The sequence below is a fragment of the Cyprinus carpio genome, chromosome B5 (assembly GCF_018340385.1).
Source record: "Cyprinus carpio isolate SPL01 chromosome B5, ASM1834038v1, whole genome shotgun sequence".
Classification (NCBI taxonomy): Eukaryota; Metazoa; Chordata; class Actinopteri; order Cypriniformes; family Cyprinidae; genus Cyprinus; species Cyprinus carpio.
In genome coordinates, this window is record NC_056601.1 from 22,130,766 (window position 1) to 22,155,558 (window position 24,793).

Consider the following 24,793-nt stretch of genomic DNA (forward strand, 5'->3'; position numbering starts at 1 on the left):
TGTTATCAGATATATTAAAGTTCAAGTCAAATTATTAATATGAAATAACATATTTAACTGTTTAAATCATACCACTTTTAACCATGGAAGAGTTTGTTATTAGTTAACAAGCACTGAAGGATTCTATTATATCTGTTTTCTTATTATTAGTAGTCTAAATAACGAAAAGTGCATTCATTCATTCATTTCACTTAAACTGTCTAGTAGGTTTCAGAGCCCCCAAACTTGGTGGGACTCAAACCTTTATCAAACACTAGGTAGCGCTGTTATAAGTGTATTTAAAATTGGCAATAATTCTGCTACAGGTACAGGTTCAAAATTTCTTTGAATTCCTGGGTCAAGGCAAACAAAACAGACGTCTCATATGTAATTTCTACCTATAAAATTGTTAGAATCATGGCCAAAAAAAAAAAAAAAGATTTAAACCAATGACATTTTTAGTTCTGGCCCACAATGACAAACTGTTATAAAATAGATGTTTAGATGTTTTAAGGATATGCACCATATTTTGGTCAGTTATGCTTATAGGACCCAGCAAACACAAAAACTATACATTTAAAAAAAAATTGTCACAGTTCAAACTTTAAAAATGAAACTGCTGTGCAACAACAGAACAGCCTTCAGCAGTTTGGCTGGTTTGTTTTATGTAATGTCTCCCCCTAACGGCCTGACATTGTAATGCGTGTATCCCTCCCCTCTGTCATTAGGTTTGCTGGTGAAAATCAAGTTCTTGTTTGCAGGTATGTATCTTCAGATGGCCCTGGTGCTCATATGGCCAACATATTTTGCACTCCGGATATTGATATTGGATTAAGGTAACGGTATACAAATCATCCATTAAAAATACCATATTACTGACCACTAATCTGAATATTAATGCATCTCAATATGGTAGAAAAATACGACAGTAACCTTTTCAAATAAAATGTTAAATAAAAGCTTGACATTTTCAGGCTCAAATGGCAAAACTTCTTGAGAATGACAGATAGATATTTTCATATAGTATATAGTGATGAATTGGAAAGTGCTTATATACAAACCTTCCCTTTTGAAAATAAGAGGAAATCATTTGTTACGAATAAAACACAACAAAGTGTCTCTTTTGTTAATGTTTAATTACTGATTCTTGGGAACCATTACAGCAAGTGGTGAGTGAACTGTTTCCCAACAGATAAAAGGCATTTTTATCGAATCCAACTGCAATCTAAAGCAATTTCAACTGCAAAACTTGGGGCCAGCCCTAGCATTTTCCCTATTCTTTTCGAAAAAGAAAATGCTTTCTTGGTTGTAATGACAATCGCATCAGTATAAAGTTGCCTAATGAACAAACATGACCGAATTGCACAGTATTTCATCCACATGGTTTTTCAAAGGAGAGAATCAATTCTGGAATACCATTGAGCAGACACTGATTTACGGGATTGCAGTTATGTTTTGTACGGTTTCTGTTTTAACATCAGATTTGTTACTACAAAGGTGTGTATGGACAGAGAAATCTGATCAGAGAGAAAACGCTAAAAAGTCTTTCTTGATCTTTTAAGGGGAGGTACTACAGTTGATCCTTTCCTTTTATCAAAATACTTGGATATGAACAAAAAAAAAAAGTTCTTTATTTTAAATATGAAATAAAATGTTGTGTGCATGTAAATTAACAAGCTTTTTTGCACTTTTGTAAAGATAAAATTAAAAAGGCAATTGAAAATCCAGCTATATCATTTGGGCAAAATGTCATTGCAATGAAAAAGTCAAAATTGTTAAATTCAGCTAAAAATTGTCACGTGTGCATGTAGTACCTCCTTTTAAGCGTGTCAAGAAAAGATCCTCCAAACTGAATGAAAAGAATGAAATGATTCAGCAAATGATTCCAAAATGAAACAAAAGCTGTTGGTTCGTTGTTCATTTAAATTAATCTCAGTATGTGACTTGGCATTGTCTGCTAATATTTAATAATATTAGAAAAGTATGCACTGATATGGACTGAATCTGCAATACTGGTTCTTGAAGCTTAACTTGCTAATTCTGTTGAACATGGTTGCGGAATACTGTATAATTCATACCTTAAAATTCATGTCTCTATGAAGAAAATCAACACAAAACTGAGCAGGAATGGAATAAGGGAGCCTGTCTGGTTTATTTCCTTGTTTGCTACAGTATCTAGTGACCAGACCTTCGAACCTTATGCTGGAAGTTGGCCAGTTTCTCTCTTTGAATATACCAGTTTTAAAAAGCATAGACGGCAAATAAATTAAACGGTATAAATCGAGGCCAAAAATGTTTTCTAAACTGCAAACGGTTACAGCCAACTGAGAGTATAGCAGGCTATTGGATTTTCCGAGGATTCAAGTATCCTGACCGACATGCTCTCGTTTGTTAAGTCAGACAATATTGTCCATCTCGGAGGTAGTCTACAGGGCCGGTGTGTCAGTTTGTCCGTGTTGTACCACTGACCTTAAAAACCACTTCCGTTATGTCTTTTTATAGCATCTCGGATCATTTGAGACATTCTTCCATTTGTGGTCTCTGTTTGTTCATCTATAAAGTCATTGTTTTGGTGTTAACTGTAAACTGAAAATAAGATGTCCAGTGAAGCATTAGTCCAAAGGTCTAGGCATCAAATTGGCTTCTTCTTTCCCAATGCACCTCCATTCTTCCCTAAACATCTGAGAACCGTTTTAGCCCTCATCAGTGTTCTTCCTAGACAGAGAAACAGAGTTTAGGATGATACAGAAATATTAGGATTCTAAATCCACTTCGAATAAAGATCTATTAACCTCTTGTGTGAAGGAAGCGTCTTCCTGATGGATTCCATTTGCAGAATTTGCACTAGCATGTGCCTGTGGACACAACGAAAGAGTGATATTTGTGACACTGTTGGAGCATGTTAGTGTGTCCACTGAAGAAATAGCCAGGAGCAGTAGCAGGTTTGAGGTCAGGTGTCTGTTGTTTACCTGGTTCTTGTCCGGTCGGGTGCGCATGGCCTGCACTAGCTGGTCCACGTGTTGGTTGTGCTCCAGAGCGTTCCTCAGGGCATCTTCTGTGTTCAGCAGCCTTTGACGCAGACGGGCCACCTCTGTGTCTGAAGCAGATGGGTCCATCATCGAGTACCGACGGTGGTCTGGAGATGTCCTCTCCCGACCCTGATAGAAAGAAATTGTACAATAAAAGTGATGCACAATATATCAGTGATATCCGTCACAGTCAAAAATAGCGTATTACATAATAAAAGCATTTTCTGTATACATACACACACATATGCATAAAGCGCCAACCCATGTCAGAAAAAAAGACTTGTACCTGAACTTTAAGAGGACTAAACCCTCTTTTTATTCCAGTAAAATTCCAGCTTCAGTCAAAACAGGCTTCTACAAATCTAGTGAAATGCTGTAATCATCTGCAGCGAAAATAAAGCAGAACTGGTGGCTGTTGCATTCCTAAATGAGTGCTAAACTCGCAGCACATGAAATAAACTGCGTTCATTCACTGTGAACGGAGCCGTTCTAAAGCGGCAAAAAACAGGATCACGAGCTGATCGCCTCAATGTGTGCGCTTCACTTTAAAACATGCAGCAAAAACAGAATTGATGAAGGGATTAAACCATATTGTGCTTTCGGTTTTATTTCGTTTGACAGATACTGTGCCAAACCATAATTCCCCAAAACACAACCCTAAAGACCTTTAATGTTAGAATAAGAAGTTTAAATATATTTCTACAAATCTACACTGCCCGGAAGACCTATCGTTTCATATCATCATGTGACCACGATAATAGAGACAGTTTTGCTATCACGATATCAAGATATTGATAATAAGAAATGTTTCTTGAACAGCAAATCAGCATAATAGAACAATTTCTGAAGGATCATGTGACACTGAAGACTGGAGTAATGATGCTGAAAATTCAGCTTTACCACCACAGGAATAAATTACACTTTTAAACATTAAAATATAAACCAGCTATTTTAAATTGTAATGATGTTTTATAATATTTCTGTTTTTACTGCATTTGTGATTATATAGTTGCAGCCTTTGTGATCAAAAAATGTAACAGACTCCAAGCTTTTCAACAATCGTGTATATACATACATTTGTGTCTGGGAGGAAAATTTGATTAGTAGGGTTCTGTTCATATATCTCACCAGCAGCAAAAGTTTCTCTCGCAGAGTTTTGATGTCGTCCTGTAGTTTCTGTTCCTTCACCCTCCACTCGGCTCTGTGGACTTCACGGCCGAGGTCCCGATCCACTCCCGCAGAGTGACGCGGAGATTCCAGCAGTAACACCCGAAGCTCATTCAGGCTCCTGATATGCACACACACAAAGAAAGACAAAATTATATAAAAAACAATATTATAATATAAATTATGTATTTCAATGTGTGCTTGACCTATTCAAAGCCAACCAACTGTAATAAGTTTTTGTACATATTTTTTAGTTCTCAATGCAAAGTTCCCAAACGGTTTTGATTTCAATTGACATCTATAGTATTTTTGGTACTACTATGGAAGTGAATGGGAACCAAAAATGTTTGGCTACCAACATTCTTCAAACTGACTTCTTTTGTGTTCCACAGAGCAAAGAAACTCATACAGATTTGGAAAGACTTGAGGGTGAGCAACTGACGACAAGATTTTCATTTTTAGGTGGACTATCCCTTTAAGGACAGAGCCCAAACCCCTGACAGGATATCCAGTCAGCATGTAGCATTGATTGAAAAGGCTAAATGACATTTTGGCCACAGTTTTAATGAGCCTAACTGTCTTCATTAACTCAAACTGCTCTCGAGTAGATTACAATCAGCAATGGTACATGGCTAACCATTTAGTTTATTGGGAAGCAATACAATCCAGATGATGGTTCTCCGTGACAGGAATAAAATATAGGCTCAAGTACACACTATATTCAAGTTTACAAGTGTAAATTAGATGATTAAAGCATTTCTTGAAATGTGAGAGAATTATTTCCATGTGGACCATATGTTGTCATTATCATCTCAAGTGCTTTGTTATAAATCACAAAGTGCCCTCTCCTCCTCCATGTTATGCTCTTTACCTCTCTTTCTTCAGAAGCTCCTGGCTAATAATCACAAGCTGGCCTGATGCATCATGGGATTTCTTGGTCATTGACTCCAGCTCCGCCTCCAAGCGCGTCTTTTCCTTAACGAGTCTATCTGCTGCCTTCTCTCCCAAACGAACCTTTTCCTCCAAGGCTACACACAAGATGCAGTTGCATTTATTGTTAGAAGTAGAATAAAATATCACTAGCATCATCCTATGGTGTGTTATATATAGCTCTCTTACTTGTTTCACAAAAAAACATAATAAGAATGACATAAATGTAACACTTTAAATTTGATAAATACCAGTTATTTGGGTCTTCAGGGCATCTACTTGGGTTGTTAGAGTGGATACTTCTTTTTCCCTTTTTGTGAGTTTCTCCAGAGTTTCTAATGGAAAGTTTGAAGTTATAAACACAGGTATAGAGAACCTTCAAATGCTGAAATGTCTGAAAACTATGGCATAGTTACTTTTTAAATGTAGATTAAAATAAACAAAAATAAAACATTAATACCTGAATGATTTAGCATACATATAGCATAAATATATCCAGAAACAATGCACTGAAGTCATCAAAAGTGACAGTGAATACGTTTATGATGTTATAAAATATTTCTTTTTCATATAAATGCTGCTCTTAAAAAAATAACAGATCATGTTTTTTAACTGTGACCTGTAAAAAAAAAAAAAAAAAAAAACAGGATGGGGGCAAAGACCTTTTCATGCCACATTACTTTCATTTGTTATAATATTACACAATATTACAGTTTCACTATACTTTTTGGTCAAATAAATGCAGCCTTGGTAAGCATAAGAGGTTTCTTTAAAAAAAAAAAAATTTTAAATCATACAAAGCCCAAATATTTGAGCCATAGAAGTAAAATTACAGAAGTAAACATTTTTCATTGTCAGTATTTGTAAACGTACCTTCCATATTCTGTTTTAGTTTCATCTTCTCTTCAGAATTGTCATTCTTTTCGATCATCTGGATGGGAAGAAAACATATTTAAGTGAACTTTAAAAACACTTTTATGTGTTTTTTTATTTTTTATTTTAGTCAACAATAGTCAACAATCCTAAAGGTTTTAAAATTTCCGTTAGAATTTGGAGCTAATGCCATGTGATTTCAATGGGATCACATAAGGATAATCTAAGCATCAAATAAGATCCTTCTGGATAAATCAAAATTTCATATTATTTTTCCGGATTTTCGATTTTTTAGTTTTAGTATATCTTGATTCTTATTCATCCTATTAGGATTCTTTAGGATTGGTTCTAAATATATACTATCAAATTCCAGTTTTAGCCCTGTACATACTGGAATCTACAAAATAACCTGGATAACATTCACTAAAATTCAGCATTAAAATCGGGTTTTGTCCCAAAGGTCACTAACATTAACATCCTGGGTGGTGTGATCTGCCTCTACCGCTTGCAGTCGGTTCTCACTGACTCTCAGCTTCTCTTGCAGTGAGAGGATCTCTGCTCGGCTCTGAGCCTCAGCTTTCTGCAGGGCCTCATAATCTACCATCTTCTTCTCAGCCAGCTCCAGCTCTTCTTTGAGGAGCTGGGTGGCCTTTTCATGCTCTTCTTGGGACCTATTCAACTCGCTGATCCTCAACTCATCCTTTTGTAGCTTCTCTGAAACCTCTTTGAGCTCCAGAGTATGCTGGTTGCACTTGGCTTCCACCTGGATCTTCCAGTTCTCCTCATTCTCCTCTAGCTGATTCCGTAATTCCTGAAGTCGAGCACGTAGATCTTCACGCTCTTTGGCCATTACGGCAGCATCGATCTCATGTTTGGCTTTGAGGTTCTCTAACTCCAGTTGCTTCTCCATCTTTAAGCTCTCCAGAGCTGCTCTCATCTCAGGTGTGGTTCCTTCACCCTCTCCTCCACTGTTCTCACTGGACCCACGATCTCCTGTTAGCGAGGCTTTCAGTTCCTCTAGAGCACGTTGATGGTCTCCAACCAAAGCGTCAAGTTTGGATTTCCAGCTGTCCATCATCTCCATGTTTTCACGAGTGGCCTGCTGAAGTCTCTGCTTCAGGTCGGAGATCTCTTGGCCCTGACGTTCTTTTGTGGCTTTAAGTCGTTCAACTTCTTTCTGGCTGCTGCTCAAGGATGCTTCATACCTCTCTCGCAACAGGCTGCTCTCTTCACGGCGTTCACGGCCTGCAGACAGAAGCTGTTCCCGCAAAACCAGAGTCTCCGAGTTTATGCCGCTGTCTCCAGCGTCTGTGCCTGGACCGAAGGAACCTCTCTGAAGCTGAGCCTGGAGCTCCTCGACCTTAGCCCTGCGCAATGCCAATTCTTCTTCCAGCTGCATAACACGACTCTTCTCCTCAACTGTAGTTTGCTAGAGGGCAGAAAGAGGGTCAGAAATCCTGCATCTTCCATCTTTTATATGCCAAAACCTCCAGTCTGTTCAGGGGCAATCCTCAAAGGATTTAGTCATTTCTTCAACGAGACCTTTGAACTCAGTCTTTGGATTTAATTAGAGATTTAAAATAGAGCAAACTAATGGACATCTAGTGGAAAAAGCTCATTATTAAATGTGGTGAAAATAACAATACAGACAATTAAACTAGGGATGCACACTGAGAACCATATCGGCAGCGGCCAATATTGTTTAAATCTTTAGAGGTCTTAAAACATTTAAGAAAATACCATTTTAGGACAATTATTTTATGCGACAATATTTTGATGTCACTTAAACAAAACTAAACAATACACAATTGTCATATAAAAAGGTAAATCTGTAAGTAATATTTTCATTAAAATGTAAAATACTTCCATGATGCACACTTACAAATAAACTTTACATTTTTTTAATTTAATTTATTGTACAATTTAAATCCAATAAATTTATATTATTTTTTGCATTATAGTATTATAGTGATTTTTTTTGAGTTACAGAAGACTGAGAATTATCATCATCATCATCATCATTATAATGGAAGAATATAATATATTTTTTTTTCAATTAAAATATATTTGATATACTGTATATAAATGTACTTTACAATCAAAACCATTCATATTCTATTATTTTTGCATTATTGTGGATTGTAGAGATATTTAAAACTACAGTACACTAGTGAAAACAGCTGTTTATAATAATAATAATCCATTCTCCAAAAAGAGTATTTTTTTCCAATACAAAAAAGTTCTAGCACATTGTTTTAAAAAACATTCATCATATTGTCTTTCTGTAAAAACAGTTTAAATATTATATTATTATATAAATAAGTTTATATATTGTGCATCCCCTAAATAAACATTTTAATGTTGTTGATAATTGGTATGAAAATTCTTGAGAGTTGCCCACTAGAACTAGCAACCGGATGGCAATACAGTCATAAGAAGCAAACAAAGCATTTGCTTGCCCTGCAAACATTTCAATGAATGGCCATTTCTTGAAAAAATGGCTCTTGCATGTGCAAAAAAGCAGATATAGTGCAACCTATGAAACTACACCAGCATTCCTGTTGAATTCAAGCCCAAGCAAGCCTTTCTCAGTCTGACCATCTAAAAGCAGCCAGGAAAATATGAGATGGAATGGAACAGTCCAAAGGAACACAGGCAATCACTACTAGGATTCAAACTATGTTTAAAGAAAAAATATTCAAAGATGTTTTTCATTTCACAGAGCAAACAAATATTAGTGTTAGTCATTGTGGAGTCATCTGCAAATTTGATAGTTCAAAGAAAAGAGGTTATCAGAAATCAGCTATTACTACAAGAGTTCATAGATGCAGTCTCAAACCACAAGAGAGAAGTGAGAAGAGCACACATCTAAATATAATACTCGTGTTTAAAGTAGAAGATCACTCTGAAAACCACACAGCATGTTACTCCCTTTATATCACCTTGACACTCTTGCCCAGCCGCATGGGTGTTGGCTGGAGCCTGCCTCTGACCTGTTGATAAATGTGAGATCCTGTTGATTAGAGTGCCTGGACTGTGCTGCACTTTCATATGTACCCAAGTAAATGTGAGGCCCTGTTTAAGCCTGATATTAAAGGATTAGTTCACTTCCAGAATAAAAATTTCCTGATAATATACTCACCAACATGTAATCCAAGATGCTCATGTCCTTCTTTCTTCAGTCAAAAAGAAAGTAAGGTTTTTACTCCATACAGTGGACTTCAATGGGGACCAACGGGTTGAAGGTCCAACTTGCAATTTTAATGCAGCTTGAAAGGGCTCTACACGATCCCAGCCGATGAATAAGGGACTTATCTAGCAAAACAATCAGCCATTTAAAAAAAATAAAATGTATATACTATTTTAACCACAAATGCTCATCTTGCACTAGCTTGACCTCGCATTGGAAAGGTCATACATGACGCAGACGGAGCACCAACACAGTGTTTACAAAGTGAACGTGCAAAGAAAGTTAAACGCCCATGCATGTGACTTTTCCAAAAATTTGTGAAGACGCGCATGTGCATCACAGAGCTAGTGCAAGATGAGCATCTGTGGTTAAAAACTACAGAAATTGGTGTTTTTATATTTTTATTTATTTTTTTTAGAAAATGACTGATTATTTCACTAGATAAGACCCTTATTCCTCAGCTGGGTTCTTGAGTCCTTTGAAGCTGCACTGAAACTCCAATTTGGACCTTCAACCCACTGGTCCCCGTTGAAGTGAATTATATGAAGAAAAACCCTGGAATGTTTTCCTCAAAAACCTTAATTTCTTTTCGACAGAAGAAAGAAAGATATGAACATTGTAACACAGTTCGTAGTCACAGGAAGAAGGAGGCGGGAACCGGCGAACATTTAAACTATTTTAATAATAAAATAAAAAAACTTAAAATAGTGCTGCAGCCACTCACGGCGACTGCCGCACACAAACACAACCAAAACAAAATAAAGTCCAGGGCTTGTCCTCTCTCGTCTTGCACTGTCGTCACTCCTCCTTTTATCCTTCCAGACCACCTACTTGCAAATCTATACCCAATAATCACTCATCATCAATGCATTATCACTTACTCCACAGGCCTCGCTCCGTTCCCACGGCTCTCGGCCCAGCCCCACTCGTCATAAAACATCTTGGATGACACTGGAGTTAATAAATTATCAGGAAATTTTTATTCTTGAGTGAACCAATCCTTTAAGATGAGTTTTGGTCGATCGGAACACAAGCTGACCATGGAGACACATTCCTGGTTACACCTGCTGTTTTAATCCAACTCTTCTGTCCACTTTCAGCCTCTTTCCTGATTGCTTTGAAGGGAGGGTCTTTGGGCGGCTGTATGTATGGGCTTATTCCTGATTTTTTATCTAAGATTGCAAAATAAGCTAATATTGCAAAGGGAGACCATGTAAAACTATTCCAGAGAGCTTTAATTTTTGCTCTGACTGCTGCAAAACAACACCAAATGCTATGGATATGTGTTAGAATCAGGACTGGTAAGACAATACTGGCATTTTTTCACCTTGATACCAAACTTATGATTTCAGACGGCAAAGTTTAAATCCTGTCTGGCTAGCCCGTTTCGACATCACGTCCCATAATGTTTAAGAATAAGAGGAGGCAGGCTTTAGTGGAGTTTTCAAGTACCTCTGGAAGTGGTCAAAAGTGGACAAGTTCAAAAGTTTTCAGACCCTGTTTACACCTGTATTTTGTTGTTCATATTTGATTGCATTGATTAAAACCCTTAATACTGGGCCTGAGTGGTGTTTGTCTACGCAAAACCACAATGCTAGAATTTTGGTTGTTGCCAGAGTGTTGCTAGTTGGTTGATAGGACATTGCTAGCCGCTTGCTAGGGTGTTCATGGTGGTTACTAGGGTGTTGGTCGTTCTGGTTGTATGCAAAGGCATTGTTAGTCAGTTACTAGGGTGCTAAGGATATTTTAGCTAGGGTGATATGGGTGGTTGATAGATTGCTAGGTATTTAGAGGGGTCATCAGGGCATTAATAAACGTTAGGGTGTTTTGGATGGTCACTTGCTAAGGCAGCTGCTAGGGTGTTGGTGGACATTAGGGCAATGCTTGGGTTTGCTGGGTAGTCACTAGGCATTTCTTGATAGGGTTTTCTGCTTAGAAGCTAGTGTGTTGCAAAACAGTTTTGATGGTTGTTTAAGTCGTATTTGTGGTGTTCCGGGTGGGCACTAGGGTGTTTTTAGGGTTTCTGTGGTGGTCATTATGGCAGTAATCGGGTTTTCTGGACAGACACAAGACTAAATGATTGCTAGTGTTTCAAAGGAAACAAAAATAATGACTTTATTCAACAAATTCTTTTAGGTGTCAGTCTTCAATGCATGTTCACGACATTCGACTGACATGGAAGAGATTTTTTTTTTTTTAAATGAAGTCATTATTTTTGTTTTCTGTACGCACAATAATTAATATTGTAGCATCATAAAATTAAGGTTAAGCCACTGATGTCACATGGAACTATTTTAACGATGTCCTTACTACCTTTCTGGAACTCAAACGTGTCAGTTGTGTTGCTGTTTATGGAGGGTCAGAAAGCTCTCGAATTTCATCAAAAATATCTTAATTTGTGTTCTAAAGATGAATGAAGGTCTTACAGGTTTGGAACGACATGAGGGTGAGTAATTAATGTCAGAATTTTCATTTTTGGGCGAACTTTCAATTTAAGTACAACAATTTTGGGCAAAAGAGAAATAATATGCATGACCAATAATAACTATAATGCCTTAGCAACTACCTCTAATTATAGAAAAATAAGGGCTACAAATGCAGTGTAGATGTGTCAGAGGGGGTTTGTGTCACAACTCTTTCAAAGGTTGGAGGCTGTATTTCAGCATCTAAAACACAATATGAAGGCTAATGTGAGGAAATGAGATCACTGTGGAGAAGATAACTCCTCAACTCCACCCGAGGGTCTCAGGCAGATGCTTAGTGAACAAGAGAAGACAGACATGAATAAAAGTTTTGCAAATGAAAGGTGAAAGCAGTTCCTGGCTATCAGGAGCAATGCTGCCCCACAGAGACAGGCAAAGATCTCCAACACTCATGAATTTGGGTTTTCACAGCAATGCAATTTCTCATCAGAGCTGGAGTAAATTCCAATTAAATCAACACTCTAAACGCTAAAAAAATGGGTGCAGTTAAAATAAGCCTAAAATATCTGATCTTTTCTGATCAACTAGCTTAGTTAAAAAATAAAAATAAAATAGTTGCATTAAATTTGTCAAATGATGGAGATCCCAGGCCTGGTCAATCAAGCACAAGCAGTGGCAACCCACAGACAAGGGTTCTAACAAAGGGACAGAAACATGGCAATGGGAGAGATGGCTACAGGCTGGGGTGTTTCATCTCCCTGCATGTTTACCATCTTTTCCTCTAACTCTTTCTGAAGCCGCTCTGATTTGGACTTTTCCAAATGCAGATACTGCTCGAGCTGCCGAATACGGGCATGCTCCAGTTTGGTCTGAGTCTACAGAGAGAAAGAGAGGGGGGAAATGGAAAGACATGAGAGAAAGAGAAAAATAGACATACATAGGTAGCACAGAAAAAGATTCACAGGTCTTAGCTATTTACCAATCATACTACCAAAGTGTGAAGACGTTTAAAGGCAAGACAAAGTATGCTTTCACATTCGGCATGACAGTATAGGGCTGGAAAAACAGAGACATATTTAATACCTTTACATACATTTAAACAGACCTTAGTCAGAACAGACATTATATTAATTGAGAATTAAAAGTGTTTGAGAACTGAAGATGTTTGGAAAGACATTCTAAATTAATGAATTCTATCAGTCAGTGATGGCATCAGTTTTTCAGTTATCTTCACAGAAATTCTCAAAATTGAAAAAAGTACACATCCTCTCCCAGGAAAGTTGTAAAAATATAGTTAAGTAGTAAAAAAGGCAGATACCTCCAGGTCTCCTTTGGTAATGGACTCTTCCTCAACTCTGAACTGAAGATCGTCCACCTTCCTGTCATAACAAATAATGACCACCAGGTGTCAGGGAATTTCTCATTTACTTTTTTGTTTGTTTCTTTGGTAGACAGACAGCAGATTTGGACTTTATACTGACGCCTATTGGCATGAATGCCGGATCACACAAAAACAAGTGTTTAATTACCAAATATAATTGTATAAATACACTATTTCCAGGTGTATTTGTCATTCATGGCTGTGATATATCCATGACTGTTTTTTGTGAAGAGTAGGTTAAAGGGATACTCCACCCCAAAATGAAAATTTTGTCATTAATCACTTACCCCCATGTCATTCCAAACCCGTAAAAGCTTCGCACAATTTAAGATATTTTGGATGAAAACCAGGAGGCTTGTGACTGTCCCATAGACTGCCAAGTAAATAACAGTGTCAAGGTCTATAAAAGGTATGAAAGTCATCGTCAAAATACTCCATCTGCCATCAGACGTGAAATCTGGGTTATATGAAGCGACGAGAACACTTCTTGTAAGCGAAGAAAACAAAAATAATGACTTTTTTAAATAAAATATCTTAAATTGTGTTCCGAAGACGAATGAAGCTTTTACGGGTTTGGAATGACATGGGGGTAAGTGATTAATGACAAAATTTTAATTTTGGGGTGGAGTATCCCTTTAAGATGTACCAGTGAAAACCAATCACTCTGAATATTAATTTAGGGAATTTTGAGTTCTCAGTTTATGACCCCTTTCATATTTATTTTAAACATAGTATAGGTTTTCTCACTGATCCAACTCATCCCTCACTGAATCACTCTATAGCTCTTTCTATGGGCCTATGATATAGACCAGTGTTATTAGCCTTTTTCACTCAAAGGCGTCCCCCATTGAGAACTACTGATGAATATGCCTTTTAATTTTATAGGGTAACAAACTTCCTGAAATGTCTGTTATTACTCCTCATCTAGGGGACAACTTAAGAAGTGCCCCAGCTACCCCACTCTTCCCTGCTCTTCAATAAGCACCTTATGTTTTAAAACTTTTAAATTAAAAAGAAATATTTTGTGCACCTTTAACTCAAATACCAAGACAAAAAACTAAACTGACCAACAGTAAATGTTAGGATACAATATATGAGGCTACAATGTACAAGCAAAACTGTACCTTCTCTCTTCCTCGAGCTGATTGGCCAGTTCCATTTTGTCTTTCTGTGTGCTTGCTAGCAGGGCTCGGACTTGCTGTAGGTTGCTCTCTGCCTCTGTTGCATACTGAAAGAGATATAAGAAAAGGTCATTGTTCTTCAGAAATTCATTTGAATGCAGTGTTAAATGGAGAGTGCAAGTTTATATTTTTGAGTAAATGTAGTAAATGAAATGCACATATAGGCTAAGTGTTGTGTTTATATGTGTGAGTCACACCTGCAGATGTCGGGCCTTCAGTGCCGCCAGCTCTTTTTCCACCTCGCAGATATGGCTGGTTGCCTTGGCGACCTCGGCCCGCTCCAGGTCTCTCTCAGCCAGGAGCTGCTCTATGTGCTGCTGTTTCTCCTTCAGGGCTTCCTGCAGAGCCGTGGTCCCCGAGATCTTCCGTGCGTACCTCGAGGATGTCTCCGTCAACTCGAATGAAGGAAAAAAACTCACTTCAGTGAAATGAAATAAGACTTTTGGATTCAAATTCGACAATGAATTAAGCGTTTAAAGTGATGAAGTGATAAAACACATAATGACCCTTTTAAAGGTGTCATATCATGAAAAACTGACTTTTTCCATGTTCAAGTGTTATAATCGGGTCTCTGGTGCATCCACAAACCCAAAAACATAAAAAAGGACAACCATGTAACTTTGTTTTGATAAGCCTTTCTCGGCAAGCTTCTCCTGTAACTGTGACACACAGCTGATTGTTTTTATTCTCTTTTGAACAAACAAACTCAGAAACAATAGTTCTTTAGAAGAAAAAAGAAATATGGTTATTTTATGCATTTTTAACATTTTAATTAATATATAATCAGGTTTCTGGTGCATCTACCAACCCAAAAAACATGAAATAGGACAACCCCTTAACTTTGTTTTGCTAAGTCTTTCTCGTCAAGCTCATGTAAAAATGAGCCGCTCAGACTTCGCTCCCCCATGACGTATCTTATTATAAAGTTACCGCCCCTTAATTTGCACGTTTCCACTCACGGCGTTGCCATTTTGTTTTCGCGATGTCCTTCCCAGCTGTTTACCTTCACAGACATAACCGACTGTGTTTGTGTAACTCATGTGTTTTTAACATAAACTTGTGAAAATTTGACAGTATAAGTGCAATAAGACATGAAAGAGAACTTTCTGCCGTGTGACAGCCGCCTTCTGTGCGCTTGCTTCCAATGCCGGCACTCAGAAAACTCTGTATAAGAAGTCTGAACTGACATGGCTTTAAAATGCATGATTTCAACATGATAGACATGATAATTAAAACGAAACAGATGATTTTTAGCAGTGTAACTGAGGTACGCTCTTTTGGTTCGGCTCCCTTAGAAGAGCCAGCTCTTATGGCTCCCAAATGGCTCTTCATTTAGTATCATTCAGAGCCTTCTATTTTAGCCCAATTGTGAATGGTTTGTGTTGGTAAGCAATATTTTATTCAGTGTTTTTATAAAAGCCTTATTTTTATGCATTTTTTCGTTACAAAAAAAATACAGTTACTATTATTTAACATTTTAATAAAACTTTAATTGAACAATTTAACACAGAACCCGTCAAATGTCAACATAAGACATGGTTTGCATTGGCGCTTTCTTTTTGCCATTTTACCATCCCTTACCAGGCCAGTGCGACTGGGTCGCCCCCCCACACTGGAGGCCACAGAACTGACAGAGCTGATGGAGGAGCTGGAGGGGCTGTGAGCCAGAGACGACACACCCATCGCCATACGCTTGCTCTTCTTAGCTTTAGCTGGACTGGTGGATGGGAAGCCAATGCGGATCACCTTGTGGATTGGAGCAAAGAGGCCAAATTTGTGCGGGCACTGGAAATATCTAGTGAGAGACAGAGTGAATAAGGAAGTGAGGGAGGAAATAGCTGCGATCAAACCTTCTCAGTGCTGAACTGTGAGAAATGCAAAAATACATCTTAACTATATTGTTTGTGATTGAGGTTACTGAATAAATGCACTTAAAGGTGCAGTGTGTAAATTTTAGCGGCATCTAGCAGTGAGGTTGCTCACCCCTGCCTTTAGAGAAGCTACGGTGGCCGCCACAGGTAAAGATGTCGTCGGTAAATTAAAGAATTATATTTACTTATTATATGACACTTGTTCATCATTGTGTCAGTGTTTTATTCGCAAGAACAACAAAGTGACGAAACACTCTCTGTAGCGCTGTTTGTCCGTTTAGGGCTACTGTACAAACATAGTGGCGACTTCCATTTAGGGGGACCTGTGGTGTGTGTAGATATAAATTGCTCAATCTAAGGTAATAAAAATATACCGGTTCATTATGTAAAGTCTTTATACACCTCTCAAAACATAGTTGTGTATATTATATTGCATTTCTGTCAATAGATATTTGTAAATATTACACATTGCACCTTTAATAAACCTCTTTGTGACAACAGAACATATTTTTGTTGTTGTTTTAAGAAGAAGAAAAAAAATAGAATAGAAGTATTAGAATTAATATTAGGAATTTCACTGTTTTGCTTTTAGACAGAAGTTTTTGCCTTTTACCAGTAATGCAGAGATTGTTAATTTATATGGTAATATAATAAATAAAGAACTAGATGAGTAAATGAGTAAAATAATCATGCGTATAAGCTGGGATTAACATTAAAATGTCAACATATGCACTACTAGTAATTTACCAGGAAAAAAATCCTTAAAATTGTATCATAGTTTTACAAAAATATTAAGCAAAACAACCATTTTCAAATGAAATAATAAGTAATGTTTCTTGAGCAACAAACATATTAGAATGATTTCTGAAGGATCATGTGACACTGGTGACTGGAGTAATGGCTGATGAAAATTCATATCGGCAATCAAAGTAATAAATTACATTTTAAACTCCATATTAAAGTAATACAATTTAATGTAGTAAAACGGTTTTAAAAATGGTTATTTTAAATTGTAACAATATTTTACAATGTAACTGTTTTTTTCAATAAATAAATAAATAAATAAATGCAGTCTTGGTAAGCATAAAAGCTCTTTCAAAACCTTTGAATGGTAATGTAAGGTCTGTTGTAATTACTGTTTTCTCATAGTAAATGTTTCTTTTCTTATCATCTGAACTGAACACAGGCAAATATCCAGCAAGATGTCAAGTTATCATTATAAAAACAAACTACATAATCTACTAAATCCGGCCTTGGGCCAAATGTCAACAATTAACGAGTATCTATGAAGCTGTTTATTCCTGTTTGGAACTCAACCATCCCCATTCTTCATTGAAAAGACAGCAGAGGTTTAACCTTGGCTCAGCATGTGAATGATTACATGTCCAAATTACTTGGCCTGTACTTTACTACTAAAAGTCAACATGAAACTGTGTTTGTAACCCATTTTACTTCAGTAATGTGACAGAATTTCCCTCAAAAACTGGGTGGGAAGGTGGGAGGGTGGGAGTTTGTCAGTCAGGATTTGTTTGGATTGGGAACAGTGACCATTAATCAGGTTAAGATCAGGTTATTAGATGTTGAAAAAAGACAAACCGTTTTTTTGCTTCAGGAATAACATGAACTGATGAACTGCTGAATAAAACCAGGATGTATTGAAAAAATTAAAAAGGGTCCATTTTTGGTGCTTTTCCACTGCATGGTACGGCACGGTATGGCTCGGTAGTCAGTACGGTTAACTTTTGGGAGGTTTTCCACTGGGTACAGTACCTGGTATCTGGTTTTTTTAGTACCATCTCGGTTGAGGTTCCAAGTGAAACTCTGCTGATCACTGATTGGTCGTAGAGAATCGTGACTACCTGCATCACTGAAATTGCGAAACAAACACAACAGAACCGCTAGATTTAAATGAGCACAACCAGCGAAGGATCAAACGCAACAGTTTTGAACAAGCGCACCTTTTTTAACAACCAAAAAGTGGCTGTTTCATTGTCTGTTGAAAAAGTACAGATGTTCCTCTCATTGATAGCCGAGGAGCGGAACCAGCGAGAGCTTGATAGGGTGACGCGGAATGAAAAAGTTTTTCAGGAGTCACAGCAGTAGAGGCGGCACAACTATAACGACATCTAAAGCGGTACTGAACTGCAGTGGAACCGTACTGAGCCGTGCCAAGCCGAGCCGTACCAGGCAGTGGAAAATCACCATTTGATTCCATGTTGTAGGTCACACTACAACTGATATATATTAACATGCTAAACAGTCTCTTTGAAAAAAGCATGAAACATTGAGACCTCTTAATGCTGAAGGCCACTGAGGGTGTTGCTAAAGACAGGACATGTTAGCAGAAGACTAATGATGTACCTGGTTCCAGCTACAGCTCCATCGTTTTTCCCTAACGGCTCGTCCAGCTCGACTCCACACCACTCGCCCTTGGCAAAGTCAGTCTCTCCCACATAACGTACTACTCCTGTTTTAGTGCCGCCAACCTGAGGAGAGAGCAGAGGAGGTTCATTATTACATGGACACATGGTTTACTGTAATAACTGTATAACAAAACTGAAACACTGAAAGACTGAAAAAGAAAAAAAAATCTGTATTCATCAGTCTTCTCATAAATTACATACCATGTATATACCAAATATAATTAACCATTTGTGAAGTTTGAAAACAGAAAAGGGTATATTTTGAAACCAATAGGTGATAGGTAATATGAGTTGGCTTCAAGTCATGTTGATGCTCTTAAAATGGCCAAATATTTGTCTACCACTACTTACTGAATGTTTGTCTAAAAAGTCTAACATCTAGGTAAATAGAGAGAGTTGGTCCAAATGAATGTCAGCAGTGCAGTGTAGTGTAGTAAAGTCTGCCAGCTGCTTCTGAAATGTAACTGGGGATGACTGTTGTGCTGGTTGAACTGGCCTAGATTCAGAAACCCAGCACTGGGGAAAAAAGAGGTCACAGGCTATTCATTAGTGATGGCCCAACTACACATAAGAAAGCATACTTCGTCCTTTAGAAACAAAGATTTGTACATCACACATTCTGTGTGCTTCAGAAGCTTGCTTTCATAGTACTGTAAAAAAAATAATCTGCCTCTTTCATACACACACAGTCATAATAGACACAATAGAAGAGATGAGCATTGCTGTAAGAAAAGGCTCTGGTTCCAAGCAGGTCACATTCATAGCTTTACTGATAAATTATGCATAACATACAGAAATGTAAACTGAATAATACTCTCAAGGTCACAAGGTTTAAAAGTCACAGTATGAGATTTGTTGACCTTTCTCCTTAAAATTATTTCACTCATTTCAGTCATTATTACAATTGACTGGGACATTTACTGGCAGTTTTTGTGACATATACCCATTTGATTTTTCTTTGTGTTGTTCAGAAACAGAAAACCTATTAAATAATAGATGCTGTTAAATTTAGATTGACAGCAGAAAGACTAAAAATCATGGATTAATATTGCAGTATTTGCATTAATAAACTATTCTGGCCAATCAATGCACTACACAAATACTGAAAATATTGAAATCTCAAGAGCAACTGATCCTAAAATAGCTAATGACCAATATGGTGTCCATAACCAGCAAATAAACCCTCTCAAAACATTATGATCATTTGAATGCATCAAATGCATTTATTTTTGCTGTTCTAAGTTTCTGTCAATTGTTCATTATGAATAAACTTCACAATTTCACATTTTTGAAACATTTAACTTTACATAATGACCTAAAATAGAAAAATTTAAATAGTCCTAGTACGAAACCTTGAGGCACATTTCTACAAAGACATCTTTTTACTGTTCCTTATCAACCAGCCTTACACCAGAAGGGTCTCCCTATCAAGGCTTAGTCATATGACACAGCAAAACAGAACACGGAAAAGCAGGAAACCATCCATCCTTTGGCTTAATTCCACACCGAGAGCCATTATCTATTAACTGCAATAACTAAAGAAAAAGCAACAGATAAAACAAAGAATTAATGAAAGACATACCCTCTTGGTTATGGATCAAAAGCATGTCTGCTTTGAATTGCTTTGGAACAAAAGTACATACAACTACAATCATATCTCCCAGCAAAAAACACACACAGATCTTTTGGCGAGGGTCTGAGGTTTAGCCATTACTAGAGAGCGTGATGGAGGAGATACGTAAACAGTGGAACATAAATGCATAAACACATGCTTACATGCATGGCCTACAGTTGTGTCCACATTTAAGTTTTAATCTGACTCTACTCAAACTCAGAAAGCACGCCCCACGTACCGCCCACAGCCTGTTCACTGACCAACTGATGCATATTGCAGACAAGAGTTGCAAATGTTAAATGAAATTCTGCAGTTCCAATTTAATTGTCTGGTCTCTACGCACCACTGGAAGTCAATTTTTAATCAGTTCACCTAGAACAAATGTTCTTCATACATTTTAGTCATGTTCTATGATGCTGTTTGTACAACCAATTGTAGAGACTACTATGCCATTATTTGAGCTTTCCCTCCAACACTAGCATTCTGTTATTATAGTATGTGTGGTTGGTTGCTTTACATGTGGGTTATACAGTCTCATCCTGTCTAAGTGGGAGGTTCTTGGCCATAAGCTGCAGTGTGAACCAGCTGGACAACATTGTGTACCAATAATTAAAGCCTAGCTCTGTACACCCTTTGTGAAAAAGAAGCATGCCTAATTATATTGAATGTGCACTTGTAGTGCACTTCAAATATTAAAAGTATATTTAAAAACTGTAAAATCATTGTTTTAAGAATATTTTGTTGTGCTGTAAAAATAAGTACACTTCTAACATACAAAATAAAAGTATTTGATTATAATTTTAACTGTAGTGTGTTATTTGATATTACATTTGTAGTTAAGATATTTTAAATGTGCTACATTGCAACTTTATCATGTCAAATGTGCAATTGCAAATATATTTAAATAGGCCTACATAACACACAAGTTTCAGTAGAGATGACATTAAAGTTTAAGTTTACCATAAATGCTTGTCAGTGCAGTTGGGAACTTACTTTAACCATATTTCAAAGACAATAGAAGTTATTATAAAATTAGAAAATGAAGATGTATTAAGTCCTACTTCAGTGGGTAAAAAACATTACATTCAGTTCACACTCAAGTATATTCTTTAAAGATTATTATATCTGAACATGTACTCTTGGTAAAAGTTTGCTAAAGAGTAATTATTTTCACAAGGAAATGCTTTCTTTCTTCTAAACTATTTAAAATTTCAATGTAATAATTTGTCTTTTTGTTAACCAGAATAATAAAATTCCTTATAATTTCAATCCCTACTAAAATGAGAACCCTACAATTCTGCATTGATTCATGTCAAAGGCAAAAAAAAAAAATTTTTCTTCCTGCTGTCAGTTTGTGGGGCCTCGTCATTCTTCTAAAATACACAGATCATATAGCCTCAACAAAAGTTTGCAGCTGAAGTAGAGCCGTTTATGTTTTTACAGCTTCATCATGTGGTGTTCTTAGCACTGCGAGACATTCTGCTCCAGAGACATCTGTGGTTTGGCATTAAAAATGAGAGCGTCCGGAAGAGAATATATTCAGACAGACCCATTACTTCCTCCCGCCAGTAAGCGAGTCTGTGTGTGTGTGTGTGTAACTGACGTGGCAGATGAGCCACAGTACAGTCCAGTGTGGATAAGTTGATAATACAAACATTCCTGAGGGAACGTTCCAGATGTGCAATATTTACTTTATCATGTCATCTCATTGCTGTTTTTTCATGTCGGAATGGTTGGCGTCCCAGACCAAAACAGCAGCAATTTATGAGGGTAAAAACATGTGTCAAACACACGTTTGGCAAAACCTTCCAAGTCACTTAAGAACAATATGGTTTTGAGCTGCTATCGTCTAACAGCTCTACTAAGTGTGAGAAGAACTATAAATTCAGCAGAATACATGAGCACAGCACAGAGATGAGCAGTGAGGAGTGGAGAAAGCTGACTCAGTCACTGCTCACGATATCTCTCACTCACTACACTGCAGATGCACAATCGGTCAGCATAAGCCTCAACTTGATCCACCTTCCAGTTCCTTTGATGGATTGTCTGAGCTGTCTGAGGCACCTTCAGAAGTCTGCTCAATAACACCAGAGTGAAGAACCCCTCTATGCTACAACTAACAGAGTAGACACTATTGTATGAACTACACCATCATTTGTTTTCTCACCATTCACAACTCTCATGGGGCCACATGGAACAAGAGTTCATCAAATGCACACTTGACACAATCTTTACGTAAATAGTAGGTCATTGCCTACTGTTTTTCAAACACTGTGTATTTGGACATACTACTCCTTTGGAGTACTGTTTTTTTGCATAATATAAAGTAGGAAAGTATTCATTTACAGGGGTTTGTCTCTGAATAAAATTGGCAAAAAGCCTGGGTGATATAACTAATTACTTTCCGCATTTATATTTAAAGTTGTGATTAGACAGAAGTAGCCACAAATCATTTCTTCTGTATTGTGACGTACATTGGCTTTAAAATAATTTTGATCACGTGAAGAGGAAACTGATTCCATAATTTGGTGTGTGGTTGTGCAAAGTGGTTAGCCCTGCTGGAGGAGCTATAAAGTGAAAGCGCTACAAGGAATTGTCACGGTAGTCTGTTGAGTCCTGGTCTGTGGCTCATATATTGCTGATATATGAGTATCGTTTTCACACATGTGCATGTAGAAGTCTTGGGAGAGCAAACAATGGAAAAGCAGTGACTTTGAGAGGTCCTTCATGCACTACAGCATGAAGGTAATAAGATATCAGTTGTAGGGGGAAACAACAGGGAACTGACATCTTTCTAATGCAGTTCAAATTATACACAAAATCTATGTCATAAAACATTCTAAACATTTTGTGCACAGATCTGACAGGATTTGAGTTCACCTACAGGAATATACTAGATTAAATTCAACTGAGGCTCTATCGACTGCATCCACAGTCGATAACTTCGACTTGTCCTTCAGCTCAACAAAAATGCAGTAAATTAGCCCCAGAGGGACAGTCGTAATTTGTGTACAAAAAAGAAAAAAATAGAGATAGTTTACATACAATTAACATTTAAATAAAATGTTGTATTAGTAAAAATCTCTTTATAAAAAAGTACAGAATCTATAGAAACTGGTGTGTCTGTGTCTAAGTGGGTTTCCTCACTAAACAAACCAATCAGGTGTCAGTCAGGATTGAAGCAGACAGTCAAGTAGATAGCCGAGATCAATGGCTGAATGGTTTATAGAGCAGTAATCCCATCTGATTAAGAATATTGACAGCCTAAAAAGCTTTAGGGCTGTGCTATACTAAATGGAAAGCAATTTGACCCACAGCCAATCAACTGTATAGTGAAGCAGACAGCTATTGGGCAGCATCTATTACCTAACACGAGGAATCTAACACAAGGAAAGCCACACATTAGTCATTCACAGACACACACACACACACAAAAGCTTTTTACATGACATTTAAGGACAGGCTAATCTGAAATCAATGATAGCACAATAATAAAACAGCATGCAAATGGATAGAGTAGCTCGGTCTACAAAAGGTTTGGTTGAAACTAGCTCCACATCATCAGATACTAATAAAATTGAGTATTTCCACAACCATAACATCCTATACAGTGCTATAGTCTCAAAGAAAATACAATTTTCAATCACTGATTATATTGACTGATTATACTGATTTAGGGTTGGGTACTGAAACCCAATGCACCGAACCGAATCAGAACGCAGATTTCGGTGTCTCATTTCGGTGCCTCTTAAATGCCTGAGCGATCGATTGAAATATTTGTCCTGGTTCTCCGAAATTTACGCAAGAAGCATGGGCGTTGCTAGGCTTTTTTAGCAGGGCTATAGCATTTAGCTCCATAAACTGTACACAAATTCACAATCGCATTCAGAGTCAGTCCGCTTAAATTTCATATGAAAACGGCGGAAGACCTGTCTCCTCCCCATCTTTCAGTGCGCTCTTCAATCCACAGACCCCGGTGGAGCAGCGCGAGTGAACTCAAACAGAAACAGAGGACACAAGGCGTGTTTATCGATAGATTGTTAGAATATCTGTATCTGTGCAGTTCTTTGTCATAAATACAGTTTACAAAAGGGCCTTTCGCACCGCAGGAACCTTTTCATAGTACCAGAACTAATTGTGGAACTACCCACTTTTGGGCATTTTCGCCGGAACTGGGTGCGATTTTAGACTGCCTTTTTCGAGAACCAAATTAGCTCCTACTCCAGAGCAGGGTCTAACCAGCACAACAGGTACTACCCATGACATAAGTAGACAATTAATAGGCCGGACGCTTACGAAAACGCCCTCACCTGCCATGATTTAAAACGCAGTGTAACATACTGTAAACTTTGTGTCAACTTATTTCGCAACTATGACGAACATCGATAAATATACGGACGCTGAAGTGCAGGCACTTGTAGCAAATGTCTTTACGCCATCGCTTTACGTATACGTCGACATTCCATGTCCATTATTGTAAAACCCGCGAGACACAACAAAAACACAGCTTCTTCTTCTTCTTCCAATTTAACGTTGTTTAAAGCCACGCACAAATGACATCGCTGTCGACCGGCTTACGTCACATCCTAGTACACACTCTCGGTGTGAATGCAACCCTTTAAATGGTACTGGGAAACAGTTCGCGCAAAATCATCCCAGTACTTTAGTACTGTACATTTAGTTCTGTAACTAAAGCGGTGCGAAAGGCTCTATTAGGTCACGAGGGAGCAA

General features: G+C 37.5%; 1 protein-coding gene across 6 annotated transcripts in view; it reads right to left on the reverse strand.

The window, feature by feature from the left end:
- Nucleotides 1-1,096: 1,096 nt before the first annotated feature.
- The window catches only part of LOC109090625 (CAP-Gly domain-containing linker protein 2-like), a 34,973-nt gene continuing 11,276 nt past the window's right edge, over nucleotides 1,097-24,793 (reverse strand). For 2 of the 6 annotated variants that reach the window (XM_042724924.1, XM_042724925.1), the window contains exons 4-18: nucleotides 18,386-18,510; nucleotides 15,735-15,948; nucleotides 14,351-14,548; nucleotides 14,097-14,200; nucleotides 12,910-12,970; nucleotides 12,362-12,466; nucleotides 8,921-8,971; nucleotides 6,448-7,407; nucleotides 5,979-6,036; nucleotides 5,357-5,440; nucleotides 5,047-5,203; nucleotides 4,137-4,296; nucleotides 2,949-3,137; nucleotides 2,772-2,834; nucleotides 1,097-2,694 (exon numbers count right to left, since the gene is read on the reverse strand). In XM_042724924.1, the coding sequence (XP_042580858.1) occupies nucleotides 2,683-2,694; nucleotides 2,772-2,834; nucleotides 2,949-3,137; nucleotides 4,137-4,296; nucleotides 5,047-5,203; nucleotides 5,357-5,440; nucleotides 5,979-6,036; nucleotides 6,448-7,407; nucleotides 8,921-8,971; nucleotides 12,362-12,466; nucleotides 12,910-12,970; nucleotides 14,097-14,200; nucleotides 14,351-14,548; nucleotides 15,735-15,948; nucleotides 18,386-18,510 (2,541 nt within the window). In that variant the 3' untranslated portion in view covers nucleotides 1,097-2,682. The remainder of the gene's footprint in view (nucleotides 2,695-2,771; nucleotides 2,835-2,948; nucleotides 3,138-4,136; nucleotides 4,297-5,046; nucleotides 5,204-5,356; nucleotides 5,441-5,978; nucleotides 6,037-6,447; nucleotides 7,408-8,920; nucleotides 8,972-12,361; nucleotides 12,467-12,909; nucleotides 12,971-14,096; nucleotides 14,201-14,350; nucleotides 14,549-15,734; nucleotides 15,949-18,385; nucleotides 18,511-24,793) is intronic. The other 4 variants (XM_019104447.2, XM_019104448.2, XM_019104449.2 and 1 more) reach the window with 3 other exon arrangements.